This window comes from Ambystoma mexicanum, chromosome 8, assembly GCF_040938575.1.
Source record: "Ambystoma mexicanum isolate Mex_15411 chromosome 8, UKY_AmexF1_1, whole genome shotgun sequence".
In the NCBI taxonomy this organism is placed as follows: domain Eukaryota; kingdom Metazoa; phylum Chordata; class Amphibia; order Caudata; family Ambystomatidae; genus Ambystoma; species Ambystoma mexicanum.
This window is the reverse complement of record NC_090929.1, coordinates 1,260,059,413-1,260,087,167: the sequence shown is the minus strand read 5'-3', so window position 1 is coordinate 1,260,087,167 and position 27,755 is coordinate 1,260,059,413. Positions and strand designations below refer to the sequence as shown.

The window sequence follows — 27,755 nt, the reverse complement described above, 5'->3', positions numbered from 1 at the left end:
GCCCAGGGTTAACGCCCAGATGAAAAAGAAATTGCACAGCAGGTTCAGGATGATGGACGGGAGCCAATCCTCCTGAACTCCCAGCCACATTCTTTAGTGGTGGCTGCGCCCTCCTTCTATTCTAAACCATTGTTTTTGTCGTCTTCCTCCACGGCTGCTGCAACTCCCGAGTCCTGGTGAAGCCCTTCTGCAGTCCTGTGCTATCTACCCTTCAAACGACAAGAGAAGATCCAGTCCGGAGTCTTCTTCCCTTGAGCCTGGTGGGATCAACCAGCTCGCCTTCTTCAGCCAGAGGATCATCTTCTTGGTCGAAATCGCTGCACACAGCTGTAGTGGTCCGGATAGCCATCTGAAGAGCCTCTCCTGTTTTAAAGGAGCGCACCTTTTATTCACCGTTGCTTTGCTGCTGCTGGCTTCATCCCTGGGTAGTGCAGATCGCTCCAGACGTCGTCCTTGTCCCCACGACTGAAGCTTCAGGAACCGTGAGTCTGCAGGAACTACCAGGAACAACTGCCGTGGCACCAGCTTTTCTTCATACGACTTCGAGGAACTAGGGTGAACCCCTTTTCTCTTCACCAAAGGCTTGTCCTTATCTTCCTTCCCTCTTATAACTTTTGCTTCCCTTTTGACAATTTCTAAGTACTCCTGGCAATCTCGAATCGTGAACTATTCTAACCTTGTGATACTCGACAACAAGACCCCTGTCCCATTGACACGGGCACAGGCCTATTGACTTTTATCTACGTTTTAGAAAGTGTCTCTTTATTCTATCTGCCATGACAAAAGTATTGCCTATGATTTTTATCCCCAACTCTCTTGTGTTAATTTATGATCTAAGTGTGTTTGACTACGGTAACATTTCTTCTTGCGGGTACGCTTCTCTTTTGTAAAACCGAACTGTCATTACTTTTCGAAAAGTGATCGCGTAGCAACCTCCGGTAATGTCTTTGTTTCACAACACAGGTCTGTCAAATCCAAAGGTACTTAACCTGTTCTGCACAAGGGGAATTGGTTGTGTGTAGTGTATTTGAAGTGTGCTTTTAATTTAATAGAAGTGAAGGGTTTTGTGAACAGATGGTCTAAAAATAAATGTACTTTTACTTTTTAACCAAAAACCTTGAGTCCGTGTTTGCTTGAATCACAGTAATTGTAGTCCATTGTGTAATCTCTACTACTGCTCATTTGTTCTTGAGATGAGTCTGGCTGCTCCGCTACTGCTACCACTCTGTGTAGTACAGGCTTGTACCAAAGATGAAATTGTACTACCACATGTAGTCTTAATCTTGTGTAGTGGTCCCTAAGGGCACTGCCCAGGATTCTGCCTAACACCTACCACTCGCCAAGAGTGGGAGGATTTCAAATCCTCAATACTTGACATGTTCCAAGAGCATGCTGCAGTCGGAACAGCTATACCCCCCTCCCCCCCCCCCCGCGCCCACCCCTCCCCCCAAGTCCCCCTCTTCAGGCAGCAGGCTTCAGAGCCAAAGCAGCCCTCGCTATGCCCGACCCCTCTAGTGCCCCGGTACCGACAATGTCTGCACCGATGAATCGAAACAGATACGATGGAAGCCGGATCAACCTTGTGCATCCAAGGATGTCGACGCTACGGCGCTCCGATCGACACAGACATCCACCGTATCGGCGCCAAGACCCTTAACTTTGACGGTTGTCGAGGAAACTTTCACCCCGCAACCCTGGTCTCAATTATTTGATACTATGGCAGGTATCTTCGGTGGTCATAACGCTGATTACTAGGTGGCGATGTGGACCCGATTTACTTCAGATGGGGTCGATTATTTTGACGAGCAGAATCTACTTTAGCAACTGGCTCAAGCCCTCCAGGATGCCAGTGGTCTGGACACAGACCTCGAATTTCAGCAATCCCAGCCCTATCTTCATAATATTTCTAAATTCAGGGCTTTAGTAGAAAGGGTTATTGACCCCCTGGGATTGCATTCATCAGTGGCGCCTGTACAAGGTTGACATAACTGACATTTTAGATGAAGGCCTCACGACAGAACAGAATACGCCTTTAAACCCTGCCATTGCCAATCCTTTAGCAATTGTGTGGCAAAACCCTTGTTCCATTCCTCACGTCGGCTCCACCATTTCTGGGAAATACAGGCCGACTAGAGGAGAACCTTCGTACCTTTCCTCTCACCTTTCCCCGAAGGGGCTTGTAATGCAGGCTGCTACTGTCTCTTCTAGAACCTGCATCTTCTACGCCCACTCTGCCTCCCGACAGAAGCAAAAAAAGTAGATGCCTTAGCAAAGAAGGCATTCATTTCAGGTGGCATGGCCTGCTAAGACAGTTTTTCTGAAGTCCAACTAAGGGCTTAGCAAAACCATTCTACTGAGACAGTACAAGACTCCACTCTTAGTATAAGGCTGTACCACCTGAGTTCGGGGTAGCGTAGACAGAGCAGCCAGGCTCATCTTAGGAGGGAGAGAGGGCAGTAGATACAGTACAAGTGAAAATTGTCATACAAATGATCCAAAGAAACACTGAAACACTATGTATTGTAAAAATAAAGGATTTATTTAAATACAGGTAGGCCCAGATAAATCTAGGGGTTACGTAAGTACTAACACATTATAGGAAATCACAATATAAAACACATTATACTTGAAAGCACACAGGCCCAAGTATAAACCTTATTTGGAACACCTAACAGTAGCTCTAGGGGAAGTCAAAACCTTGTTATACACATTTAGTATAGGTCAAGCCTATTCTTTGGGAGTAAAAGACCAATGGTTACTTTCAGATTACTTTTGGTAATACATGGACAGTAGGCCCTTCCAGTTGTACAGTGACTCTTGGAACAAATCACATAAACAGTCAACTGGACAATATACTTTTGGTGAATAGTGAAACACTTATTCTAGGTGCAGTAAAAACCTATAACTACCGTTGTCATAACAGTTATACCAGGTGAGTAAAACCTAAGGATGTAATATACAATTACAGATGCTTTGGAAATCAGGGAACCCCAGATTGAGGTAAGCAATAACTCTGGTAACTTGTTTTGGATGGCACACAGCTAACACAAGGTAAGTAAAACCCACTTACTTTAACTTCACAATGAAGGGGAAAGTAAAACCCAATGTCACGCTTTACTGAATAGTTATTCTAGGTAGGCAACAACCTAATGTAGACCTATTAAGGACAGGCTAGCTGCAAGTCAGGGAAGCAAGACCCAGTTGGGGGACACTCGTACAGTTATCCTAAAAGGACCAACCTGGTGATACCAACAGTTGGAGGACACTCCTACAATTACCCTACAGGAATAATCTGGTGAAACCAACGCATTACTTTTGTAAAGAGGCACAACCTAATCACAGGAGAGTAAAATACCTTCACATCTACTTTCTTTTAGACTGGTAAAACAGCGGCTAAGGAAGGACAGATGTTAACCATACTTTTAAGAATAGTGCATCACACATTCAAGACCAGTAAGAACTTTTGTAACTGTTCACTCTGAGAATTAGTTACCCACCAACTCTTTACAAGTAAGTAAAACACTTTATTTATTTTCTAGGCAGAAGTCCCAATCCCTTCCCCTTAGAGCATGAGTGTTTTCAGTGGTAGAAGGTGGGGGGTCACTAGGACTAGTGACCAACAGGCAGTGTTAGAATAAGTTCTTTAGTAGCAAAAGTCAGTTTCCTTAGGAAAACTGGCAAACAAGTGAGTACTTTACTTCTAGGGTTAGGAGAGGGTCCAGGGGCTTCACAGAAGACACCCCAGCAGGATTCTAGCAGTGGGACTGGGTGTACTGGACGAGGGACCTCCCAATCACAGAAAGCACCCCAGGACTACACAGAAATCCCAACGGGCTTAAGGTAAGTATATACCCAAGCCAACACAGTACCTCAGCAATGAAGAAGAGATTGCAGCAGGCGAACTTCATGGACTGCAGCCAAATACCCGGTCACTTGATTCCTTGTCCTGGAAACGGAACACAAGACCTCAGAAGGGACTTTGCAGCAGGGATCGATGAAGAAGGCTTTAGGCAAGATTTCTCTTGCAGCTGAATGCGGTTCTGTGGGTTTGGCGCCTTTACAAGGAGCACAGAAGAAGACAGAAAATCGCGGTTGAATTCTCGTCGTTAAAAAGGTCCAGCACGCTTGTGAGCAGACTTTTTAGACTCGATTCGTGTCTCTGGAGATAGACCAGGATGCCCACGAAGTTTCAGCGAGATTCGGAATTCGGAAGACCGTGCACCGCACAGTGGCTTGAGGTCCCAGGGTATTGGGGTATTGCAAGAACCCAACGTCGCAGCAACCCTTGGAATGGCTCAGAATGCAGGTCTTCTTGAGTCTAGTGGGTCTCACCAGGCTCTGGGTTCGGGTCGTCGTTTTTGGAGACCCCAGGTCAATGGGAAGGAAGGGCTACAGCAGGCTCCAGTTACACAGCAGGCTCTCCGGTCGCTGGAAATCATTGCCGCCGCTTTTCCTTCGACATCCTCTTCGGTTTTCTGTTCCAGTGGTCAACTTCCACTTCCAGGTTTCCAGTATTTATCAGGAACTGCAACACAACATCTGTATTCTCTCCCCGCATTTTACAAGAAAGGGGCGTTTGGCTGTCCAATCAGGACAGCCAACCCCCCCCACTGGGATTTGGCCCAGTTGAAGGAAGGCATGAGACAAAGGAGGGGGAAGTTTTGGACTCCTCCCCCACTTCCTGTGCTTACAGACTGACTGGAGCCTGGGCAGGGGGGGTGGGGTCCAGGGGACTCCCGCCAAAGACAAAACTCAAACAAAGGAATTTCCCGCCCTGGATGTCAGGGGAAGGAACAAGAAACACTAAAATGGCAGAAAGAAGACAGGGGCCATTTTGGTAAAATGAGTACCCTTAGGTGCCTTTACTGCAGCTGTGATTACAGCCCGCGGTAAAGGTGCACCAAACTAGTAAAAGGTTTCACTGCCACCAGCCATTAAAGGTAAGCTTGTCACTGTAACAGAATTGTTACAGTTTAAATGTGAAGGGGGATACATTGTATCTCTCCAGCACTCCACATAAGGTGGGGTGTGCTGGTTTCACAGAATAAAATGGATCCAAAGTTCTCCAGCATGGGGTCTGGCATGGATTCACATGCTCATGAATATTCCCCATCGTCAGGCTGAGAATCCTCGGTAAAGAAAAAAATCAGTATCAGTTTCGTTTCTGATCTGTCTTTCTTAGTAGTAACCAATCACTGATCTCTGGGTCATACTGCCCCCAGCCAATGACTGCCCTCTCCCTAAGCCCCGCCTCTGGCAGCCATCCTCAGATTTTTACCGCACGCTCAAGTGTTGGGAGTCCTCGTCATTAGCTCTTGAGTTTTTTGCTGCGTTTTCACGCTTTTTCACGAGATTTTCTCATTTTTTTCGGTTTATTCGAGCCTCAAGCTCCACCGTTTCTACTTTCGACAACGGGTATACGTTTCGGAATTCTTCTATGCCCCTAAAAGGTGAAGTTTTCGTCGAGTTTACACTTCTTGGAGGATTCCGGAAGATCTGCGGCCTACCTCAACGGACATGGCCCAGGACAAAGGAAGCTCGACGCCCGGATCCAAGCTGTTCAGGTGCTGCTCTGGATGCGGATTGCAGAACGTTTTCAAGGAGGACGAGCACTCGCGTTGTCTCTACTGTCTTCATGAGGACAAGACGCACGTGGAGAAGGACTGTGCGTTCTGCAAGAACCTTTCGGAATGGACCAAACAAGATCGTCGTTCCCGCCTCGCCGCCTGGCTGGAGAAGGGCATGGCAGGTGAGAAGACGAAGAAAAAGTCTGAGCGGGCTTCTAAGTCCTGTGAGAGCGCCCCGGGGACGGGGGCCCAACAGAAGGCCAAGCACTGTGAGTTCATGGGCACCGAGAGCGCCGAAAGGTCGGGCTCTTCGGCTGCCAGGCAGGGCGCTACTTCCCCGGCACGTTCGACCACGAGCCAGCGCTCTGGTTCGGGGAAGAGGAAGTCCGAGAACCCGGGTAAGCCGCTGGAGTGGACCCGGTCGATCTCGAAGGGGCAGCAAGGCGCTGACCCTCCACCCAAGGCGAAGGCCCAGGACGCACCTAAGGTGGTGAGGGCTTTGATCCATCCAGCAAAGGCCTCTGTCGAAGTGGTCGCTACGACTCTGGCGAAGCCGACTGTGTCTACGCCAGTGGAAACGGCCTCTGGGCCCAGAGTATCCCTGCCGCCGCGGAGGGAATCCTCTTTCCAGCTCATCGTTAAGAACCCTGAGAAGCCCCCGGCGGAAAAAGAGGGGGAGGGGCCGGTGGCCATTACAGACTCGGAATCAGCCTCTGAGGAGGAGCTGGTGGAAACCAAGAAGGGCCTCAACGAGAGGGTTCGATCCCAGGGGGCGGTCCCTGCTGACGTGATCGAAGACAGCGACGAAGAGGGCCCAGTGGATTGGCCATCCCGTCCGTCGCAGCCATTTCCCGAGCCCCAGGATAGCTCGGCGGGCCATTGTGTTGGCGATCCAATCCTAATATACCGAGATGGACGAGATTACAACGGACCCCGACGGAGGATCCAGAACCGGGCCCGTCGGGAAGCAGCGGAGTAGAGACCACCCCCCTCTGCCCCGCCCCTCACGCCTGCGAGACCTGTGGACCCCTCGTCCTCACCGGACCCTAGCGAGGACACAGCGACAGACACAGCGACAGACACAGCGACAGACACAGCGACAGACACAGCGACAGACACAGCGACAGACACAGCGACAGGGACAGACGATGACGGCGGCGATGACACCTCAGGACTCTGTCATCTTGGCAGCGGCTAAAAATAAGGTAGCGGGTGCGGCGGCTTCAACTTCCACTTCCCCGCCGGACAGTGAGGGCAAGAAGTTGGACTCATAGAACGAGTCATCTCGTCGGCGCCGATGACTATTAAGGCGGCCAATGCCTTAGTGATCGTGGCCCGCTACGTCAGGGAGCACTGGTTCAAGGTAGCTCCCCTGCTAGACTTCCTACCTGACAAGAGGGCGGAGGCCCTAGAAATTCTGCAGGAAGGCGAGGTGACGTCGGATCACGCCATAACGGTGGCAGCAGACATTGCCGATACCGGATTTTGCCAACTGGGCAACGGAGTTTGCCTCCGACGAGGATGGCTCAAGGCAACAGACTTTCGCCAAGATGTCCTGACCAGAGTGTTGGACATGCCGTTCAACGTCAACAACCTCTTTGGTAAGGCGGTGGACGAGTCTCTACAGGCCATCAAGACCGACTCGGAGACGACCTGGGCCCTAGGGGTGCTTCAACAGCGACGGCCCTTTCGGAGCTCCGGAGGCAGACGGGGTGCCTCCAAAGGTTCCAGCGGTGGCTCCTCCAATTACCGCCAGGCGACCCGCTCCTCTTCCCAGGAGGCCTACAGAGGTCGCGGCAAGCAAGGGGGATCACGCCGTCGTCGCCAAGGCGGCAAGGCCGCCTCTAAGCAAGACTGACCCGGCCGTGTTGTCGGGCCCCCACCGATGCACCCCGGTGGGAGGCCGGCTGACTAAGTTCGTCAGCGTGTGGGAGTCACTCTCCACCGACCGTTGGTTGTTGGACACCCTGGCCAACGGGCACTCGCTAGAATTCCAGAAGTGCCCTTGCATTCCTCCCGTGGCCAGGAAGGAAAATCACATCCCTAAACTGCTGTTGGAGGTAAGGGCGATGCTCAAAGGTGCCATCGAGCTCGTCCCAAGAAGGCTCCGGGGCTAGAGTGTACTCAAGGTACTTCCTCGTCAGGAAGAAGGCAAGCAGTTGGCGCCCCATCCTGGACCTGCGTCGCTTAAACAAGTACATCAAGGTGCAGAAATTCAGTCTGGTCACCCTCCAGCACGTGCTGGGACAGCTGGAGGAAGGCGACTTCCTATCGTCTTTGGACCTAGAGGATGCTTACTTCCACATCCCTATTCTAAAAAGGCACAGGAAGTTCCTCGGGTTCGTGGTTCAGGGACGCCACTACCAATTCAGAGCCCTACCGTTCGGATTAAAGTCGGCACCCAGGGTTTTCACCAAGTGCCTGGCACCAGTGGCGGCACAGCTGCGCCTGCAGGGGATCCACGTTTACCCCTACCTGAACGACTGGCTAATCTGGGCAAGGACAAGGGAACTCGCCGTCGAACACATGGCGAGGACCGTCCGGTTGCTCACGGAGCTGGGGTTCGCCATAAACTACCCCAAATCCCATCTGGTTCCATCGCAAATAGCACTGTTTCTGGCAACGAAGCTCGATACAGTGGGGCAATTGGCCTCCCCTTCAGAGGAGAGGACCAAGACCATCCTGGGCAAGGTGCCGTGCCTGCTAGCCACGGCCTTGGCCTGGGTGAGGTCCATCAAGTCCCTCCTCGGGATGATGTCCTCTTGCATCTATCTTGTACCCCTTTGCAGACTTTGGATGCGTCTGCTACAGGAGTTCCTCGACGCCCGCTGGCTTCAGGCGAGGGGCTGTTTCGAAGACCGGATCCCTCTCGACAAGGAATTCCGTCGGGCGATCCTATGGTGGGGCATCCGTGCTCACCTCATGACAGGCTCAGACTTTCAAACCCCGGCGTTTCAGGAGACGGTGACGACGGACGCCTCTCTGGAGGGCTGGGGGGCCCACACTGGAGACCTCCATGCAAGAGGCCTTTGGCTCCCAGAGGAGAGGTCTCTCCACATCAACATTCTGGAGCTCCGAGCAGTGTTCTGGGCTCTCAAGTCGTTCCTTCAGTCCCTCAAGGGCAAAGTGGTGAGGATCTTCACTGACAACACCACCACGATGTTCTATATACGGAAGCAAGGAGACACCAGATCCCAAGCCCTATCCAAGGAGGCCCAGGATCTGTGGCACTGGGCCGTCGCCCAGGGGATGTCTCTGGTTCCCTTCCACCTGGCAGGAATAAAAAACACCATCGCCGACTCACTCAGTAGGAAGCTTCGCTCGTGCCGCGAGTGGGAACTGCGCCAGGATCAAGTGGATCGGCTCTTCCAAAGATGGGACAAACCCCAGATCGACCTGCTCGCGACGGCGACTAACTCCAGTGCCAGAGGTTCCCCAGCAGGTTCCCACAGCCGAGGAGCATGGGCGATGCTTTCTCGTTCCCTTGGGACAGCCTGTTTCAATACGCGTTCCCTCCGTTGCCGTTGCTGCTCCGCCTCATCAACCAGCTCAAGAAGTCCAGGTGCAGGATGATCCTCGTCGCACCAGCGTGGCCGAGGCAGATCTGGTTCCCGGACCTTCTGGACTTGTTAACGTCCCCAGCAGTCAAGCTGCCGGCGGACGCGGATCTTCTCTCCAGAGAAGGAGACGCCATTCTCCATCACGACCCACAGTTGCTGAACTTGCAGGCCTGGCTCCTGCAGCACTAGTTTGGAGGGTACGATATCCCGGCTGATTGCAGAGAGGTTCTTGCAAAGGCCAGGGCGTCCTCGACTCTCGTGTTAGGGTCATAAATGGAAGAGGTTCTCTGTCTGGTGCCGTGCACAGAAGATTAACCCTCTGCGGATTACAGCCCCTCAAGTGCTGCCGCACCTACTGTCGCTGGCCAAAGCTGGACTGGCTCACGCCTCCATAAAAATGCATCTGGCTGCCATCTCCCGATATACCAGGACTACGGGATGGGCGTCCTTGTGGTCTCATCGCCTGATGAAGGAATTTATGAAGGGACTATTCCGATCATTCCCGCCGGTGAAGGCTCCTTCCCCGGCATGGGAGCTTAATGTGGTGCTGACTAGGCTCATGGGAGCCCCATTCGAGCCTATGCATTCGGCGCCTTTGAAGTTCGTGTCATGGAAGACAGCGTTCCTCGTGGCCATCACCTCCGCACGACGAGTGGGAGAGATCCAGGCCCTATCTTGCAAGCCTCCATACTTGACTTCTCATGACACGAGGCTGGTGCTGAGGACGCACCCCTCTTTCATGCCCAAGGTGCTGTCAGACTTCCGCCTCAACGAGCCCTTGGTGTTACCAGTTTTCTTCCCGTCGCCTTCGATGCCGGCCGAGAAGAGTTTGCACTCGCTGGATGTGGCTAGAGCACTGAATTTCTACGTGGACCGCACGAAGAGTTTTCGGAAGACGTCACAACTGTTTGTGAACTTTGGATCTGTGAATCAAGGGAAGGCTCTCTCGAAGACTTGCATTTCCAGATGGCTCTCTGGCTGCATCATGCACAGTCACCGGTTGGCAAACCAACCGTTGCCCGGCCGTCTGAGAGCCCATTCGACCAGAGTGATCGCTGCTACCACGGCGTTCCTGTCTGGTGTGCACTCACACATTTGTATTTAGTTTATTTATAATGCGCACCGTCCGGCCCATGGGCATCACGGCGCAACTTGACCAAATATACATACATAGCTTATATATATATATATACATAGTTATATACATGAATAATGTGCAGACATAGATATATACATGAGTTACAAGAGCAGTTAACAAGGTGAGGCATAGAGACAGAAAATGTACAACGAGCAGAGATCAATGGATAGATGTGTGGTAGAAAAAGTGGAGCGATAGTTATAGAAACACAGAAGTTCGCCAGGTAAATATGCCGTCTTTAAGACATTAACAAAGTAGTCGGAGGCAGCGGGCTGACAGGCTGTGGCGTATAGCACACATAAAGGAGTGCCTCAATTCTGATCGAAGAGCCAAGATTTAGTTTTCAACTTGAAGGTGTTAAATGAGTCTTCAGGTCTGATGGTGACAGGGAGGGTGTTCCACAGCTTGGAGGCTAGGACAGGGAAGCTTGTGCCCCCTGCTTTTTGGAGTTTGAACCTTGGAATCAATAGGCTATGGATCTGAGCAGTTCTTTGCAGTCGGGTGGAGGAATGGAGAGAGCCGGTTGCAGAGGTAGGGGTGGGGGGGGCTTGTTGGCAAGGCATTTGTGCTTGAGGGCAAGAGTTCTCAATGAGATTCTCTGCTTGACCGGTAGCCAATGTAGGTTAGTTCTGGATTTGGAAATGTGGTAGTTTCTAGGAATGTTTAGGGATGCCCTAATGGCATGGTTTTGGGTGATTTGTAGTTTATTTGGATTCCCTTGGCTGGTCCCTAAGTAGAGGGCACTACAATAGTCAATTTTAGACATAATGAGCGTTCTGGCTAGGGTGACGCTGTTCAGGGTAGTCAGAAACGCTCTACAAGCTGAAATAAGTTTACAAGTGTAGGCAGAGGCTGATCTGACTGCATTTGTTTGTCGAGACAAGGATAGAGTGGCGTCAAGGTAAAAACCTAATGTTTTTGTGTCTTTGGAGACTTTGATGGTATTTCCATCTATGATAAATGACTGGTAGGAAGGATCTAGTTTGCTAAAACGCTGCAAGGAGCCCAAGAGGAGGAGCTCTGTCTTGTCGTTGAGACATAGTTCGTGTTGGGCCATCCAGGCCTGGATGACCAGATAAACTTCGTTCAAGGCCTTGGTGTCAACTAAATAGTCGCCAGTGATGGGGATGAGTATCTGGGCGTCAGCATAGTTGGTATAGGAGACACCCATATAATCTAGTACATCAAAGAGCGGTTTAGTAAAAATGTTATAAAGTGTAGGTGACACGCAAGAACCTTGGGGAACGCTGCAGTGAGTTGTAGCGGGGTCAGCGGCTGCAGATGGTGAGAAGACCCTCATGAATCTTTTCAGAAAGGATTTGATCCATGCCGTGGCTGAGTCTGAGAAGTGGCCAGCAGAATGAAGGTGCCAGCATAAGATTTGGTGGTTGACCAGATCAAAAGCCGCAGAGGTCTAGGAGAACTAGCATTGCTAGTTTCCCATTGTCTTTCAAGACCTCAATTTGGGTGTTTAGATCTATCGGAGCCGTTTCAGTCCCATGTCTAGGATGGAATCCAGATTGTCGTAGACCTAGGAGATTATTGGATTCCAAGTAGTCTTGGATCTGTAGGTACGCCGCACGGTCTAAGATCCTGAGCAAGAACGGGACGGTGGTTATGGGTCTGAAGTTAGTGGGAATGCCTGGGTCTAAGGATAGTTTTTTAAGCAATGGGATCACACATGCGTCCTTGAGGTTGTCGGGGACAGTGCCTTTTTTAAAAGAGGAATTAATGAAGGCTGTGATGAATGGGGCCAAGTCGTGGGCAGATTCCTTAATAATAGGAGCAGGGCATGGATCACCTTGGCAGTTTGAAGGTTTGATTCTCTTGATGATGTCTTCTACTTCAGCAGTAGTGAGTGGGGAGAAGGCAAAAGGTTTAATAATGGGAGAATCTAGAAGGACAACCCTTGCAGGGGTGGGTGGACGGTTGTCCAGCTTCAGACTGTCTTGTTTGTCTTTGATTTTAGATTGTAGAGTAGAGATTTTGTTCAGTAGAGCGGACTGGATGTTAGCACACCATTTACTGTCTTTAATGCAAATGTCGGGTGGGGTGGCTAGAGATTAGAGTTCTTTTAAGATCTTAAAGTTCTTTTGTGTTCGAGTCTGCTTGCAAGATGCGGTTATTAAGGGACTCCTTTTTAGCAGTGATAATGGCATCTTTGTAGGAGAGGGATGCAAGGACAAAACCGTCTTTATGCTCATAAGAGGGGTGACTTTTCCAACGATTTTGAGCGCGTTTAGCTTTGCAGAGCACTCTTAACTGAGGTGTAAACCAAGAGTTAAGATGTGCACGTGGTTTAGACGTCCTGAGTTTGATAGGGGCGATAGAATTTATAGCCATGAGTATACTATGATTGTAGGCGTCCTCTAAGGATGTAGGGTCGGTGCAGGTGTGTGTGGCAGCATTGAGAGATGGGAGCAGCAATGGGAGAAGTTTCTCCTTGGTTATGTCCCTTTTATTTCTGGTGGGGAGGGCTGGAGCCATCAAGGACAGGGCACGCGGGGCTGCTTCAATATTGAAGGTAATGATGTGGTGGTCGGACCATAAACGGGGGGTATTGGAGAGGACATTGATATTACAGTTGGATCCGGCTAACCAGTCAAGGGTCCTACCTTTAGTATTGTTGGGTTCTTGAATGTGCAAGCCGAAGTCAGTACCCTCTCCAGGTCAGATGCAGTAGAGTCTTTAGGGTCGCCAAGTCCCAGATTAGGATGATAATTTGCAAATTGGTTTTAGTTTTGTCGAGGAGAAGGGTGGATATTTCACCAACGAAGGAGGGTGCAGGACCAGGGGGTCTGCAGATAAGGTGGAGGGTGGCGGTTTGGTTGGGCATTAATGGAATTTCGACTGAGTAGTTCAGCTGACTCGAGTTTGGAGTTGGTCGACACTCTTAGACCGAGAGAGTTTTTATGAATGAAGGCCACTCCACCGCATCTAGATAGGGCAGTGATGCGATCGCATCGCGTGATGCTGTAGTCTGGCGGTAAGGCCAGGGACAGTGAAGGTCCGGATGCAGGTTTCCTTGGAAAGTGTTCCAGCCAAAGAGCAGGGTCATTAAGGTATTGGTTGATATAGTTGCTGCTGTAGTAATATTCACTAATAGTGGTCACGGGGCAGCCCATTGTGGGGTCCGAACTGGACAGTAGTGAGGGCTAAGATGGGTAACACCATCAGACGGCTGAGGGAGCTGTGGGGGGGCTAAGGAGAGGAGGGTTAGAGAGAGAGGGCACGCGGGAGATGTGTGGGTGTTCTCACCATAAGTAGCTGAGCTGTAATGGCTACATGTACGGCCATGCAGTAATAGAGGATATACAAAGTCCTAAAGAGCATGATGGTGGTGTGAGATACCTAGAATTCAAAATGGGGCACACCGACCAGTGGAAGGAGAGCAGGTTCCTGAAGATCAAATTCAGGGGTGGGTGGGGGGTAGGCTAACACACAGGCACAGCAAGTTAAATAAAAGCTCTAAGCAGGTTTGACTAATGTGGCACAGCGTGACACAGCGCAGCTTACGTAAAATGCAGAATTGGATACCGTGTTGGATATATAGTATAGGTGTGAGCAAGCAGTCGTAGTGGCAAGACATTGGGGTGCGGAATTGGCAATGCCTGCACCGAAGCACATTAGGTCAGCATAAACGGTTAATGCCTTGAGGTAGGGCTAGGCTAAACAAGCATAATAGTGAGCATCTTTAAAGGTGCAGCCAGACAGCATAGTGTATACATGTGGGAACACCGAAATTGGGGAACTTGCACTCTAGGCTAAGAAGCAGGATGTTCTCACCTAAGTTTGAGAATGATACTCTAGGCTAAAAATGCATGGCTGGAATGTGCCATAGGTTAGCATCCTCGTATGTGAGCAGAATAGCTATTTGTGCTATACTAGGGCAATGCTCAGTACTGAGATCAGAATACGCAATACAGTTTTAATACTGGGGACCACCAACACTCTCATACTATACCACCTAAGGTGTAGTCACATCTAAGTAGTATTACAGTCTAGCAGGCAGAAAGAAGTTTCAAGCTGAGCCAAGGTCATACTGTATAGTAACATTCAAGTGCAGTTTTAGGGCAGGGCAAGGAACATTTTCTTGCTATACCATAGGGTATCGAGCGCAGGCACCCAGATATCATATAGTGCAAAGTAGTGGGAGGCATTTCGTACTGTGGCGGAGGTACTGAGCTTAATAGCATGAGCATGGTAAGTCGAGGCACACAGGTGAAAAGGTCGAAAATGATCTTGGCCATGTGGGACTGACAGTGCAGGAATCGCTGGTACAATGACTGGTGAGACGGGCAGAGATTCAATACAAGAAATCAGATGGCACGCGGGCAGACATTACGTGCGGTCAACAAGGCGAGTAAGAGATAATGCATGCATCATTTGTAGTAGACAGGGAGCCTAGTAGTGTGCCAATCGTAGGTGAGTAGGCACAGGAAGGTGTTAGAACAGTATATCTAAATGTGCAGGGCTGGTGGTAGTACTGGTCAACATTACAGTTACCATGGCATTTAGGTAGGACTAACGTGCAACAGTATAGGCGTTTCATAAAGGCAGTCTCTAAATGTTTAGCCCTTAGTGGAGGTAATGGCGAGTTGGCGTAGCCATGTGGCACAGCAGGAATCGTGGGGGCGTGTGAGAGACGGTGTCGCTCTTACGAATGCGTTGTTCACTGTACCTTAGCGACGTCCTCTGGTGCGAGCCACGGGCAGGTTTCCAGGCAGGAGGCAAGTGAGCTGGCAATGACAGGCTAGCACATGAGCTGTCCCTCAGTTTTGTGCCTTAGTTTTGGGCCGGCTTCGCCTTCCGGTGAATCAGGATTGGCTTCTTGAGCCGTGGAACGCCCAATCAGCTGGTGGGGCGGGCTGCAGGCAGGCAGTGTGTTTTGTTTGATTACACAAAAGTGAAGGCGGCGGCCATTTTGAAATGGATAGAACCCTTGTGGTTCTCCATGGCGGCGAACAGGGAAGGAGGCTTTTCTCTTCTTATATTCGGATCCTGTGGCCAGCGTAGCTATAGCGCTACGCATGCAGGCATTCTTAGCATTTTCTTCAGATGCGCTCCATGCGTGGATAGTGCCCAGAAAAGGGCATGAAGATGCTGGTGGCCCTTGGGCTTACCTGCAGTGCAGGCAGATGAGGGTGGTGCTGCTCCTGTGGTGCGGCCTCCGGGCCCACATTGGTGCAGTGACAGTGTAGCATCCATCTAAACATTCACGCTCATCAACCCAGCCACACAATCAAAATCTTCTATTCAGTATTCCATCCACCTATCACAAATACCTATGAAATGCTAGACGTAATGGCTTTGCCAGTGCTTGTTTTCACATTGGCATTTCTTTCATGAGGTTACGGCGCTCTGGCAAAGTGGAGTGGGAAATTGTAAGTTCCATTTCTTGGTGTGACGCCTAAATTAATGGATTCTTGTTGCGGTGCTCTCTGCTGATTGAGGAGCAGGTGAGAGGACTCGCATGATGGGCTCCACAATAACTTCTATCAAGGACAACATTTTCCTCGGGCATTGGGGCATGAGTTGGTCTAAAATTATTAGTTTTTTATAACATGGACACATACTGAGAAACTAACCATGCAAAGGGAAGGGTGTGCCTGCAAAAAAATAGTAATGCTGGTGAAAATTTTGTGCTCTAATACCCATTTCTGAAGACTTTTCTTGCTTTTTGTTAATACAGTGCCTTCTCCAGCATGGAGTCTTGCATGGATTCACATGCTCATGAATATTCCCCGTCGTCAGGCTGGGAATTCTCTGTAAAATTAAATCAGTTTAGCTTAAAGTTAAGCACTGCTTGTCGCTTCTCTAGCCGATCAGTGTCACTTTGGGTCATACTGCCCCAGCCAATGACACCCGTCCTAAACTCCACCGCTGGTGGCCATCTTCAGATTTTTACTGCATGTTTCTGATGTTGGGAGTCCTCATGTTTCGCTCCTCGAAAATTGACTACTTTTTGCTTTGTTTCACTTATTTCTTTGTCTTCAGTCAAGTTGTGACTACTGGCGGCGGGCACCCGTTGCTGGAAGATATCCTTAGTCAATTGTTGGATCTCCGACTTGTGGTCGCCACAGTCCCAGGCTTGGGCCTTTGCTTGTAACCCCAAGGCGGACGCAACAAAGAAGTGTTTATTCAGGGCATGTGAGAACCGCGGCCCTAAGACCAGCACCTCGTGTGCATATACTGCCTATGATGCGGGTGGATGTTAGATTTGCCAGGCCTTCGACTCCGTGACACGAAAGACCACGATAGGTTGTAAGTGGCATAGATCAAGGAAGGGAAAGCCCTCTGATGCGTCCTGCAGGCATAGTCATGCCTCTTACAGGGCCAGTAGGGCTGGTAGGTCCAAAGAGCGTGCTCCCTCTGACAATAAGAGGGTGAGGTTCTGTGAGAAAATCGCTGATGCCATCGGCCTAACACAAGACCTTGTCAAATGGCACGTCGTCCAAGGACCTGTCAATCAGCGGCTCAGTCGTCGACACAAGCCTTGTCAATGACCTCATCCATCAGGACTGTTGCCCCTTTGACGACTGCCCTGTGGACGAGTACCTCGTCATCGACCTAATGTACGTAGACCAGGCTTCCTTCGACTGCTTCAGTCACACCAAGGGCCTCGTTGACGACTGTCACCGTATCCACTACCATGGTTACCATGCCTAGAGTATCCTTACCACCTAGACCTCCATTGGTGGTTCCGATGAATCCTGTCAACAGCGCACCTTGCCCTGCTATGAAGGCTCCTGTCATCGCCTTTTTCTCTAAAGGCTCAGATTTGGTGAGGGACATGCCTCCAGTTAAGGATTTCCTGCCTAGACCCACCAAGGCCACACCACAATTCACCTTGGCCCCTCCAAGAGTTCACCAGCACACTACACCATTTCAGAGGAGGACCTGCCAGAGGGTTTTCACTTTGACCAGGAAGGGTGGTCGAGAGCAGCCTGACCCCATTTATGCCAATACCTCTGCAAGGGGCGCCATCTCACCAGCCTTCTCTTCCTTTTAGCCCTTCACTTCTGGGCCCAGTTTCAACACCTGTGCATTGAACCGACACCAAGGGATGTGTGTTTTTGGACATTTTGACCCCCTAGTAAACACTGGTGGCTGAAATCAAGCAGCGACTACCTACTGCTCCCATCCTTTTCCAACAAGGAGTCCTTGGAGGCAGATGCTGCCTCGTCTGGCCCCTGTTACCCCTCTGCCATTGCTAGTTGCACCACCCCCTGTGGTGGAGAAAATAGTTTAGACAGACACTGACATTACCGGTACGCATGGCATGGATGAGTCAATGATTACTTTCCTGTTGATTGAGAACCCCCCCTGAAGTCTATGTACCCTCCAGGGCCTCTCTGCCAGATGACTGGGTATTTTCACTCCATGATCTCTAGGGCTGCAAAGCTGTTCAACCTAGTACCGGAGAAAAAGAAAAAGGAAGGTTTGTTTTTTGAATGACGGTAGTTCTCCAAGAGGACCATTGTTTCAGTTCCCCTGTTGGATGACATTTTGGAGGATGGCCTGTTGGTCATAAAGACCCCTAATACTACTCCTGCGAAAAAGGACTGCTTGTAAAAGTAGTATTGGGTTCCAAATTCTGCCCCTAAGTGCCTCAATTCCCATCCCTTGCCAGACTCTGTTCTCGGCCGCCGCTAGGAAGCAGTCCTCCAACCCGTCTTATTCGTCTTTGGTTCCTCTGATCCAAGAGGGTAAAAACCTGGATGCAACAGGGGAGGGCATCATCACAACGGCCGCATCGACGTTCAAGGCCACTAACGCCCTCGCCATTTTCTCAAGATATGACGGAGTTATGGTACAAGGTGGGGGTCCATCCTCGAGACTCTCACGGAGGATAATCGAGCTGAAGCCCTGGCTCTGTTCCAGGAAAGGCAGGTGGCCTCCAACCATTTGATCAGTCGCCCTCGACATCGCTTATTCAGAATTTCACCAGATGTGCAATGATGTGGCACTCCACCGCCAGGGTTGACTCAAAGCCACCATCTTCTGCACGGATGCGCAAACAAAGGTGGTCAATATGCTGTACGATGGCAACAAACTCTTCGGAAAGGCTGTCGACGAGACTCTACAAACAAACACTGAACATGTTCTTTAGGCACTCTTCAGCAGAGGAGGCAGTTCTTTGCTCCTCTAAAGGGAGACTCTCAAGCTCATCGAAAAGTTTCAACTACCCCCCCCCATCGTCAGCCCTCCCGTTCAACCACCCAGGAGGCTTATAGGGGATGCTCTCAGGCCCATGGAGTGGTCATCCTCTTCCTCGCCTACTCCCCCACTTCTGCACCCCAGTGGGAAGCCGTTTATCGCAATTTGTCGGTCAGTGGCGAAAGATCTTCACACAAATGGGTACTCGATATCCTTCTACAGGGCACGCTCCGGAATTCCAGGACAAATGCCCTCGCACTACTCCTGTTCCGCGACAAGAACTACGCATGGCACAGCTACTAAATGAGGTTCATGCCATGCTAAGCAAAGGGGTGATAGAACCAGTCCATCAGCGTCTCAGGGGCTCTGTTGTGTACTCCAGAATACATGCAAGACCCATGCTGGAGTACAAGTCACAGGTAAGTAACTTGTTCCATCCTATGGGTTTGCTGTTAACATTATATATTGAATATTATGTACACCTTGAAAATTAACTTTTTACATGGGTAGATAACTGTTTCCTTCATCTGTTTCAATTGTTAAACTATTGCCTGAAAACAAGTCTGACACTGCATGTCATATACACATGGATTGTGCAAAAATGACCTTGTAATCCAAGTAGCTAAAACATTTCCATTTTTATTTAAGGTTACAAAATCAGGTGAAGAAACACAACCTCATAGTAGCTTCCTATGATGTTGTGAGGAATGATATTGATTTCTTCAGGTATGGTATAATTTCTTCTGTAACTCCTTTCATAGTGTTAAAGATTGACACAGGATGCAAATAGATAAAATTTTATTTTTGTGCTTTACTTCTCAGAAATATTAAGTTTAATTATTGTATTCTCGATGAGGGTCACATCATTAAAAATGGAAAAACCAAGCTATCCAAAGCTGTGAAGCAATTGTGTGCTAACTACAGGATAATTCTTTCTGGAACCCCAATCCAGGTAATTGAGATGCTCTCAGCATTTTTTATTTTTTATTTTGATTTAATAACCTCAGCATTAATTCAAACATCTGTTCTTTTGCGTCCTAAAGCACTGATGTGTCTTATGTTAGTCTATCAAGTCTGCTTGAACATGAGCTCTGTATGTATTGTGCTGCATATCTTTTATTTCCAAATCATTTTTATTGCAATTTTCAAATTTCACAATTCGATACAAAATAACAAACTAACAAGCAAGAAAAAACACAAGAATAACCTTGGCATCAGCATCTTTTCTCCAAACATAAATTCCTTTTGACGTCATCTCCAACACCATCTTGGTATAACGTTTCACCATCAACTTCTTGGGTACTCTATTTTATACCGCCATTGAACACTGCAAGATTTAAGAGGCATATAAGCCATAGCCATGACAAAACTGGTAGTTTTATCATTTTGCACTGACCGTGAGAGCTGACTCCCACCTGGCGTAACCCCAGCGGCAGTCCTCCTTTTCTATAGTTTTATGAGTGTTCCGTTGTCCCTGAAGTCTTTTCCCATGCCTTAAGATTTGCCACTCTTGTTGCTTAGCTACACCTGCAAGGAAGAAAAGGCGTGTCCAATGGGTTCTGCCCTCTCTTGGACCCCTTCGCAAATCTCCTCTCCCACCATGAGGTGTATGCTCTTCCTCCTATTTGTCACACTTCAGCCTAACAATGGTGCTATGAGAAGGGTTCCCTAATCAATTTTTTTCTCTGCTTTTCGCATCCAACGTCCTAAATCTGTTCTCGCCACATGTCCCTTACCCTTTTTGCCCGCCGTGTACAGACACCCTCTGTGTACTGCATGTTTTTCTAAAGAAAGCCCACCATTGCCTCATAAATATTCCCAGATCATGTGCCATGTATTTGAGCTTCTTCAGCAAAACTACCTCCCAGACTTTAAGGAGCCACTCTTCCCTTCCTGGTGGGGACGGGCTTTCCTTCTTCATGCAGATGCTATCCTCCCTGCTCTGAGCAGTGCCTCCCACATCCTCTGGGAATCTGTAGTGCCCATATTCTCTAGGTGGAATACCAAATAATATCTGTTTATTATTTGTTTTATTTTCTAACCTTGCCTGTAATTTCTTTAATCTAACTCAGGTGCTCGGTCCAGTGAAACTGAATATGTGGGCATTCCCACCACATGTGAAGGTATGTTCCTGGACTTTCACAACCTCTTGAGCATTTGGGGGGGCTATAGCCAGGGAAAACACTTGATATTTTGACAGGGTCGTAAAGCCCTCGTTGTAGCATTTTTAAATTGTGGGCCATCTCGTTAGTGCCCAGGTTCCCATGAAACGTAAGGTATATCTGTTTCCATAGCTACTCAGGGAGTCGGGGAGGGCATAATCTAGATCTTACCTCAATTGCTCCTTGAATCTAGAACTCCTGTGACCTACCAAGCAAAATTCCCTTATGCTGTTTCTATTTCATAACCTTCCTGTGTTGGGCCGTATTCCATATGCTCCCCACCTGTGTAAGATTCAAAGATACCTTGTCCTTCCATTCACCTTTTAGGACCGTCTCCTTTATTGTCAAGTATTCTGTGACAAGGCCAGTAGCCTCACCTTTTCCATAAGGTCAGAAGCCCCTCTCACCTATCGGCGGGAGGTCTAGGGAGAACTCCTGAGCCAGTTCTAATGTTTGTTTGTTTTATTAATTTATAAAGCGCACCACACCCTTGGGTATCTGGGCGCATTACAAGACAGCTTAAATGCAAAGTCGATACATACAAGATAGTCGTGGCAAAGCAAGAATGAGTGCATAAAATATATACATACAAAAGCAAGTGAAGGCTAAAAGAAAGGCAGGTCAAACAGTAGCAATAAAACATTAGCAATAGAGCAGATACAGTAAAGGATTTACAGTGGTCAAAGGACATGTTCATTTTCGAGAGAAGGAGAGGTAAATAACTCTGAGTATTCTAAGCACTCGGGGGAGAGTATTGTTCATGGATAGCCATTTTTTGGTGTTAGACCTAAAGCTTTGGAAGGTATGGCCAGTGCGCAGATGAAGGGGGAGGGCCTTCCAGGCTTGCGTTGCTTGAACAGGGAAGCTATTGCGCAAGCTCTTTTCAGGTTGAACCGTGGAACTGAGATGCAAAAGGAGTTGATGGACCTCGTCGGTCTAGATGAGGTTTTTATGATGATTTTCTCTCTTGTACTGTGGTGCAGCATTTTTGAGGCATTTTTAGCGTAATGGAGACTAATTTGAAGTAAATCCTGTCCTTAATGGAGAGCCATTTGTGATTCCTTCTAGTTTCAGAGATTTGATCTCTCCTTGGGATGCTCAAGGCTGTTCTAAGAGCATTATTTTGTAGAATTTGGAGTTTGTTTAGTACTTGTTTATTTGCTCCTGCATAAAGTGCGTTGCACTAATCAAGTTTTGACAAGATTAATGCTTTCGCTAGTATGATGCAGCTATTGGTAGAAAGGTATGGTTTGCAGGCATGTATAAGCTTACATGTGTAGGCAGTAGCCGAGGCTGTCGCATTAACTTGTTTTCTGAGGTTCAAAGTGGAGTCTAGGTAAAAGCCAAGAGTTTTAGTTTACTTGGCAGTTTTAATGATGTTACCATCTATGTTAAAGGAAGAGTCCTGGGCATCTAGTTTGTTCATGTTGGTAGGGGCACCTAGGATTCAAATTTGTCTACTTGTCATTCAGGCAGAGGCTATGGGCTGCCATCTATGCCTGGATGATGAGGTAGATTTTGTTTAGTAAGGCAAGGTACAAGTCGTAGTTCCCCAAGAGAGGTATGAGTATCTGGGTGTCATCTGCGTAGTTAGTGTAGATGATATGATATGGCATTTATAACGCGCCTATGCACAAGTGCTTCAAGGTGCGACCAGGCTAGGGAGGGTAAAAGAGGGAGGACAGACCACAATCTTACTAGGCCAAGTGTCATTCAGATCGCGCAAGTGCGTGGGAAGGGGGCAGGGACAGTGCAGTACAAGATGATAACAGTAAGTAGCGGCCAGTACGTGGCTAGTGCATAGGTAAGTGCGGACAACAGGTGTCGGGTGTCAGGAGCTGGTAGGGGGACTGTAGGGATACAGAAACAGTCCCCGAGTGATGGGCTTGCCAGGTGGGCAGTGCAGGTGTGCGACAGTGGCGGCGAGGGATCTGTGCCAGAAATCGGAGGGTGTCTAGGTAGTCGGTGTGGTTCAGGTTTCAGCCAGGAGGTCAGCAGAGGTGAGGAGGAGAGAAAGCAGAAGCAAAGAGAGGTTTTGAGGTGCTTCTGGAAATGGTTCTCCAAGTTTAAGGGAGGCAGGGAGTCTGTTCCAGAGGGAGGCACGAGCCGAAGAAAGAGATCAACCACCAACTTGTTGCTTGGAGAAGCGACTGACCCTGAGGGAGTTGGAGGCGGATGAGCGGAGAGCTCGAGAAGGAATGTATTTAGGAAGGGAGAGTTGAAGATATTGAGGACCCAGGCCCCATAAGGCCTTGTGGACGATGCAGAGGGTTTTGAACTTAATCCTTGCAGCGACTGGGAGCGAGTGCAGAGATTAGTCCTGGAGAGATGAGATCCCTGGGCTTGAGGCCAAGGACAAGTCTCGCAGTCCTGTTTTGGATAAGTTGCAGAGGGCGGAGAGTAGAAGCAGGTCGATTTAGATGGAGACTGTTGCAATAGTCCAGCCTAGAGAGAACCAGAGCTCTGGAGACAGTGAGTTTCTGGGGGAAGGAGAGGAAAGGAAGAATCCCTCTGTGGAGGTGCATCTGGTAGTTTGACTTCTTAGAGATGTCAGGAGAGAAGGACAGTGTGGAGTCGAAGATGACTCCAAGGTTTTTAGCCTTGCAGGTGGGAGATGGAAGAGGGCCAAGAGAGTCCGGCCAAAGAGCTACAGGGAAGGAGGGAGCAGGTGTGCCGATGAGGAGAATCTTGGTCTTACTGGCATTGAGGCAGAGGTCATTGGCGGCACACCACTCCTGGATAGCAGACAGTCAGAGATGAGGGAAGGAGAGGAGGAGACCGAAGGTAGCCTGAAAATAAGCTGGGTGTCATCCACATAGTACTGAAAGTTGGGGCAGAGAGTGTCGATGCGGTGGGCAAGGGGTGGCAGGTATTGGTTGAACAGCCAGGGAGAGAGGTTAGAGCCCTGGGGGACACCACAGCTGGAGAAAGATAGCGGAGAGGAAGGACCCAAGCTGGACCTGGGAGGGTCGGTCAGAGAGGTAAGAAGCCGGCCACGCCAGAGCCTGACCAGTGACACCCAGATTAAGAGGAGGAGATTGAGCAGGATGGTATGGTTGACCTTGTCAAAGGCAGAGGAGAGATCAAGCAGGATGAGGCGGCAGGGGGTGTTAGAGTCAAGGTTGGAGAGCAGGTCTTCACAGATGTTCAGGAGAGCAGTTTCCGTGCTTCTGGCAGCTCTGATGACACCCAAGTGATCCAATATGTCAAATAGAGGCTTAGTAAATGCATTATACACAGACGTCTTGCAGCACTCCACATGTAATGGGGGGGGGGGGGCTGGGTCCGATGTGGCACACGGAGAGAAGACCCATCGATCTATTGCTTAGAAAGGATTTAATCCAGTTTGCAGCCTCTTGTGAGAAGTTTGCTGCTGATGACAGGTGTTCACAATGTATATTATGGTCCACCAAATCAAAAGCAGCTGAGCGGTCTAAACGGAGGAGATCTATTATCTTTCAATTGATCTATTTGCATTTTCAGATCGATTAATGCAGTTTCAGTTCCATGGAGAGGCCTAAAGCCTGATTGTCTAAGCCCTAGGAGATTATTAGCCTCCAAGTATTGCTGGATTTGGATGTATGCCGCTTTATCAATTATTTTAAGTAAGAAGGGGACCGTCATTATGGGCCTATAATTAGTTGGGATAAAGGGGTCAAGTGTATCTTTCTTTAGTAGGGGTAGAACCCAAGCGTCTGAGGTTTGTAGGTACCCGGCATGTCCTAAATGAGGCGTTTATCAATTTATTGATAAATGGGGCAAGGTCTCTGGCTTCTTCTTTAATTATTTGTGCCGGGCATATGTCGCCTTGGCATCTCAAAGTTTTAAGGAAGCAATGATTTTTTTCAACCTTTAAGGTAGTAACTTGGGCAAATTTGAATTCTTGGAGCTTAAGGGCTGGGTTTTTTGTGGTCTCTGGGCTATCTCTAAGCTAGCGAGGTTAAGCTGTTTAGCTGCTATTTTGTTTTGGAGGGTGACAATTTTGTTGGTGAGAGTATTTTGGCAGTCCGTGCCCCATTCTTTGTTTTTTGGACAGGAATCGTCTGGGACTATAGGTGATTCTAGTTCCCTCAGGATTACAAAAAGTTCTTTTGTACTGGAACTGGTATTCTGAATCCTTTCGTTATAGGTTTCTTGTTTAGTCCTGATAATCTCAGCTTTATAGTTAGAGGATATTTCGTTCACTTTGTCTTTTTCTTTTGATGGTAGATTCTTCCATTTGGCTTCCATTTTTCTTTTTTCTAGTCTAAGGGCCTTCAACTGAGGGGTGAACCAGGTGTTGAGGTGAGGTTTAGGTTTACTGTTTCGAAGTTTAAGTGGGGGCAATGGGGTCTAAGGCTTGGATCATGGTGGTGTTCAGTAAGTCGATAAGTTCTTCAGGGTCTTGTGATTTAGATGAGTTCAAGGTAGGGATCAGGATGTGCATCAGCTTATTAGTAGTGATATTACGTTTGTTTCTGGTGAGGAGGGGTGGCACAATAGTTATAGATTTAATAGCTGGCTGATTGGCGCAAATGGTAAAGGAATTGAGAGAGTGGTCAGTCTATGTCCGGGGTTCGATGGCTGTTATGGAAGTTACACCGTTGTGGTCGGCCACCCAGTCTAGTGTTCTTCCTTTCTCATGGGTGGGTTGGGTAATTCTTTGCGTGAAGTCTAATTCTTTTAGTGAGTCCGCAAGTAATTTAGCTGCATGATCGTTAGGGTCCAAGAATCCTAATGTCGGGGACAACCAAAGAAGGCCTCAATTCCCCCCCATGTGCCAATATATATCTATGTAATACATCTTTGAATAATGCTAGCCAGCCTGTTTTTCTCTATTGTAGAGCCAGCCAGCAGGACAGGGGCCAGAGTTGCCAACACAGAAGAAACAACCCTCCAAGGCCACACATGGATGACAACAGATCAAGAGGGACCTAGACCCGAAATTTCAGAGAACCCCCCCCCCCCAAACCCTGCACCCACACTACCAACGTTACATCACCTGAGCCGGAAAGCAGCAAAAAGGAGCAGCAATAAACCAACAGCTGCACATTTTGGCAGAAGTGGCGGAAGCGGCACTAGCACTTAGGCAATAATCCACTGCAGCCCAGGGGTACAGGAGTACCCTAGAACACCAGGGACTGTAAACGGTGGGGTCTTAACGCTGAGGGGTATTTTACTTACCATAGACATGCATGGTCATCTGCCCCATAAAAGGAACGAGGGCATGAGACTTCCCAGGCCAGCATTAATTCACTACAGTAAGCCTGCATCGATAAAGTTGGGGGCCATACACGCCCTGGATAGGAAAGACCAAGCCAGGGAGACACGATTTAAGCAAGGGACAGGAAGTGTGGACTGTTCGGGGAGGTCAGAGGAGGTTGAGGTGGTGAAAGAGACCAGCAGAGGAAGTAAGGAGCAGCAGCGTGTGGAGGAGTTTATTGTAAAAGTTGAGGTATTGGCTTAGAGAGATCGACTGGGGCCTCTCCAGAAGCTTACCCGGGTTCTCGGACTTCCTCTTCCCCGAACCAGAGCGCTGGCTCGTGGTTGATCTTGCCAGGGAAGTCGCGCCCTGCTTGGCAGCCGACGAGCCCGACCATTCGGCGCTCCCGATGCCCGCGGACTCGCGGTGCTTGGCCTTCTGTTGGCCCCAGTCGCCGGGGCGCCCTCACAGGACTTAGAAGACCGCTCAGACTTTTTCTTCGCCTTCTCACCTGCTGTGCCCTTCTCCAGCCAGGCGGCGAGGCGGGAACTACAATCTTGCTTGGTCCGTTCCGACAGGTTCTTGCAGAACGCACAGTCCTTCTCCACGTGGGTCTTGTCTTCATGAAGGCAGTAGAGACATCTCGAATGCTCGTCCTCCTTGAAAACATTTTACCATCCGCATCCAGGGCAGCTCCTGAACAGCTTGGATCAGGGCGTCGAGCTTCCCTTGTCCTGGGCCATGTCCGTTGAGGTAGGCCTCAGATATTCTGGAATCCTCCAAGAAGCGTAACTCGGCGAAAACTTCACCCTTGAGGGGCGTAGAAGAACTCCGAAACGGGTCCCCGTTAATCGGAAGTAGAAACGGTGGAGCTTGAGGCCATTAAACCGAAAAAATGAGAATGTCCTGAAAAAGCGCGAAAACGCAGTAAAAGATTGAGAGCCAAAGAACGAGGACTCCCAACACTTGAACGTGCAGTAAAAATCTGAGGATGGCTGCCAGGGGAGGGGCTTAGGGAGAGGGCAGTCATTGGTTGGGGGCAGTATGACCCAGAGATCAGTGATTGGTTACTACTAAGAAAGACAGATCAGAAACGAAACTGATACTGATTTTTTCTTTACCAAGGATTCCCAGCCTGACGGGGAATATTCATGAGCATCTGAATCCATGCCAGACCCATGCTGGAGAACAACAGTTACAGGTAAGTAACTTGTTCCTTGGACAAGCTGTCCTTCAGCAGCTGTTAATCTAAGGCAGTGATCGTCAAACTTGTTTATGCTGAACCCGCCCTAAACCCACCCCTGAGTAAAAATGTTGTTTCTGGGCTCCCCCACAAGCCATTAATCCTTATATTTTCTATGGAAAAAGTTGTTGTAATACTATTTTAAAGAGCTTTGGCCCACCGCTGTGCATCCTTCAGGCCCCCCTAGGGGGGGGGCCAGCCCCACAATTTGAAGACCACTGATCTAAGGTGTGTGATGCTGGAAATGCATCTGAGGGACAGGGCCTCTGAGTCCTTGTCCTTTTTCTGTTTTTACCGTGTGTTCTGTTATGTTTTCTGCCCCGCAGTCCACGTGGGACTCCTGGCAGTGCAGCTCTCTCTTTTGGTTTGGTGAACAGACCCATGGGATACCCTTATAGCACCCATGGGTAGGGGTACAACCCTGTGCCCCTAGTGTATGTTTTTGGGCACCTGTGGGTGGCCCACAGAGCAGGGTATGGGCTGGTGGCAGCTCCATGCTGAATTTGACAGGTGCTCTGGGTGTCCTCCATTTTGGGATACCCAGGCCCTGCCATTGGGATCAGTTGATTCCTGATAGGAAACAAGATGGCCCCTGTGGCCTCTTGCTTTCTATTGCCTGTTATCTTGTTTTCCCAAAGTCCTGGGAAGCCCTGTCTCTGTCCCTTCCCCCTGACTGGCTGTTGGGTGGAAGTTCCATGTATGGTATTGTTGTGAAGGCCCAGCTAGACTGGCTGGAGCCTTCC

The 27,755-nt window shown here is 49.1% G+C and overlaps 1 protein-coding gene across 2 annotated transcripts in view; it reads left to right on the top strand.

The window, feature by feature from the left end:
• The window catches only part of BTAF1 (B-TFIID TATA-box binding protein associated factor 1), a 2,675,064-nt gene that overhangs the window by 2,127,841 nt on the left and 519,468 nt on the right, over positions 1 to 27,755 (top strand). For both annotated transcript variants that reach the window (XM_069611378.1, XM_069611379.1), the window contains 2 exons: positions 19,074 to 19,151; positions 19,248 to 19,377. In XM_069611378.1, the coding sequence (XP_069467479.1) occupies positions 19,074 to 19,151; positions 19,248 to 19,377 (208 nt within the window). The remainder of the gene's footprint in view (positions 1 to 19,073; positions 19,152 to 19,247; positions 19,378 to 27,755) is intronic.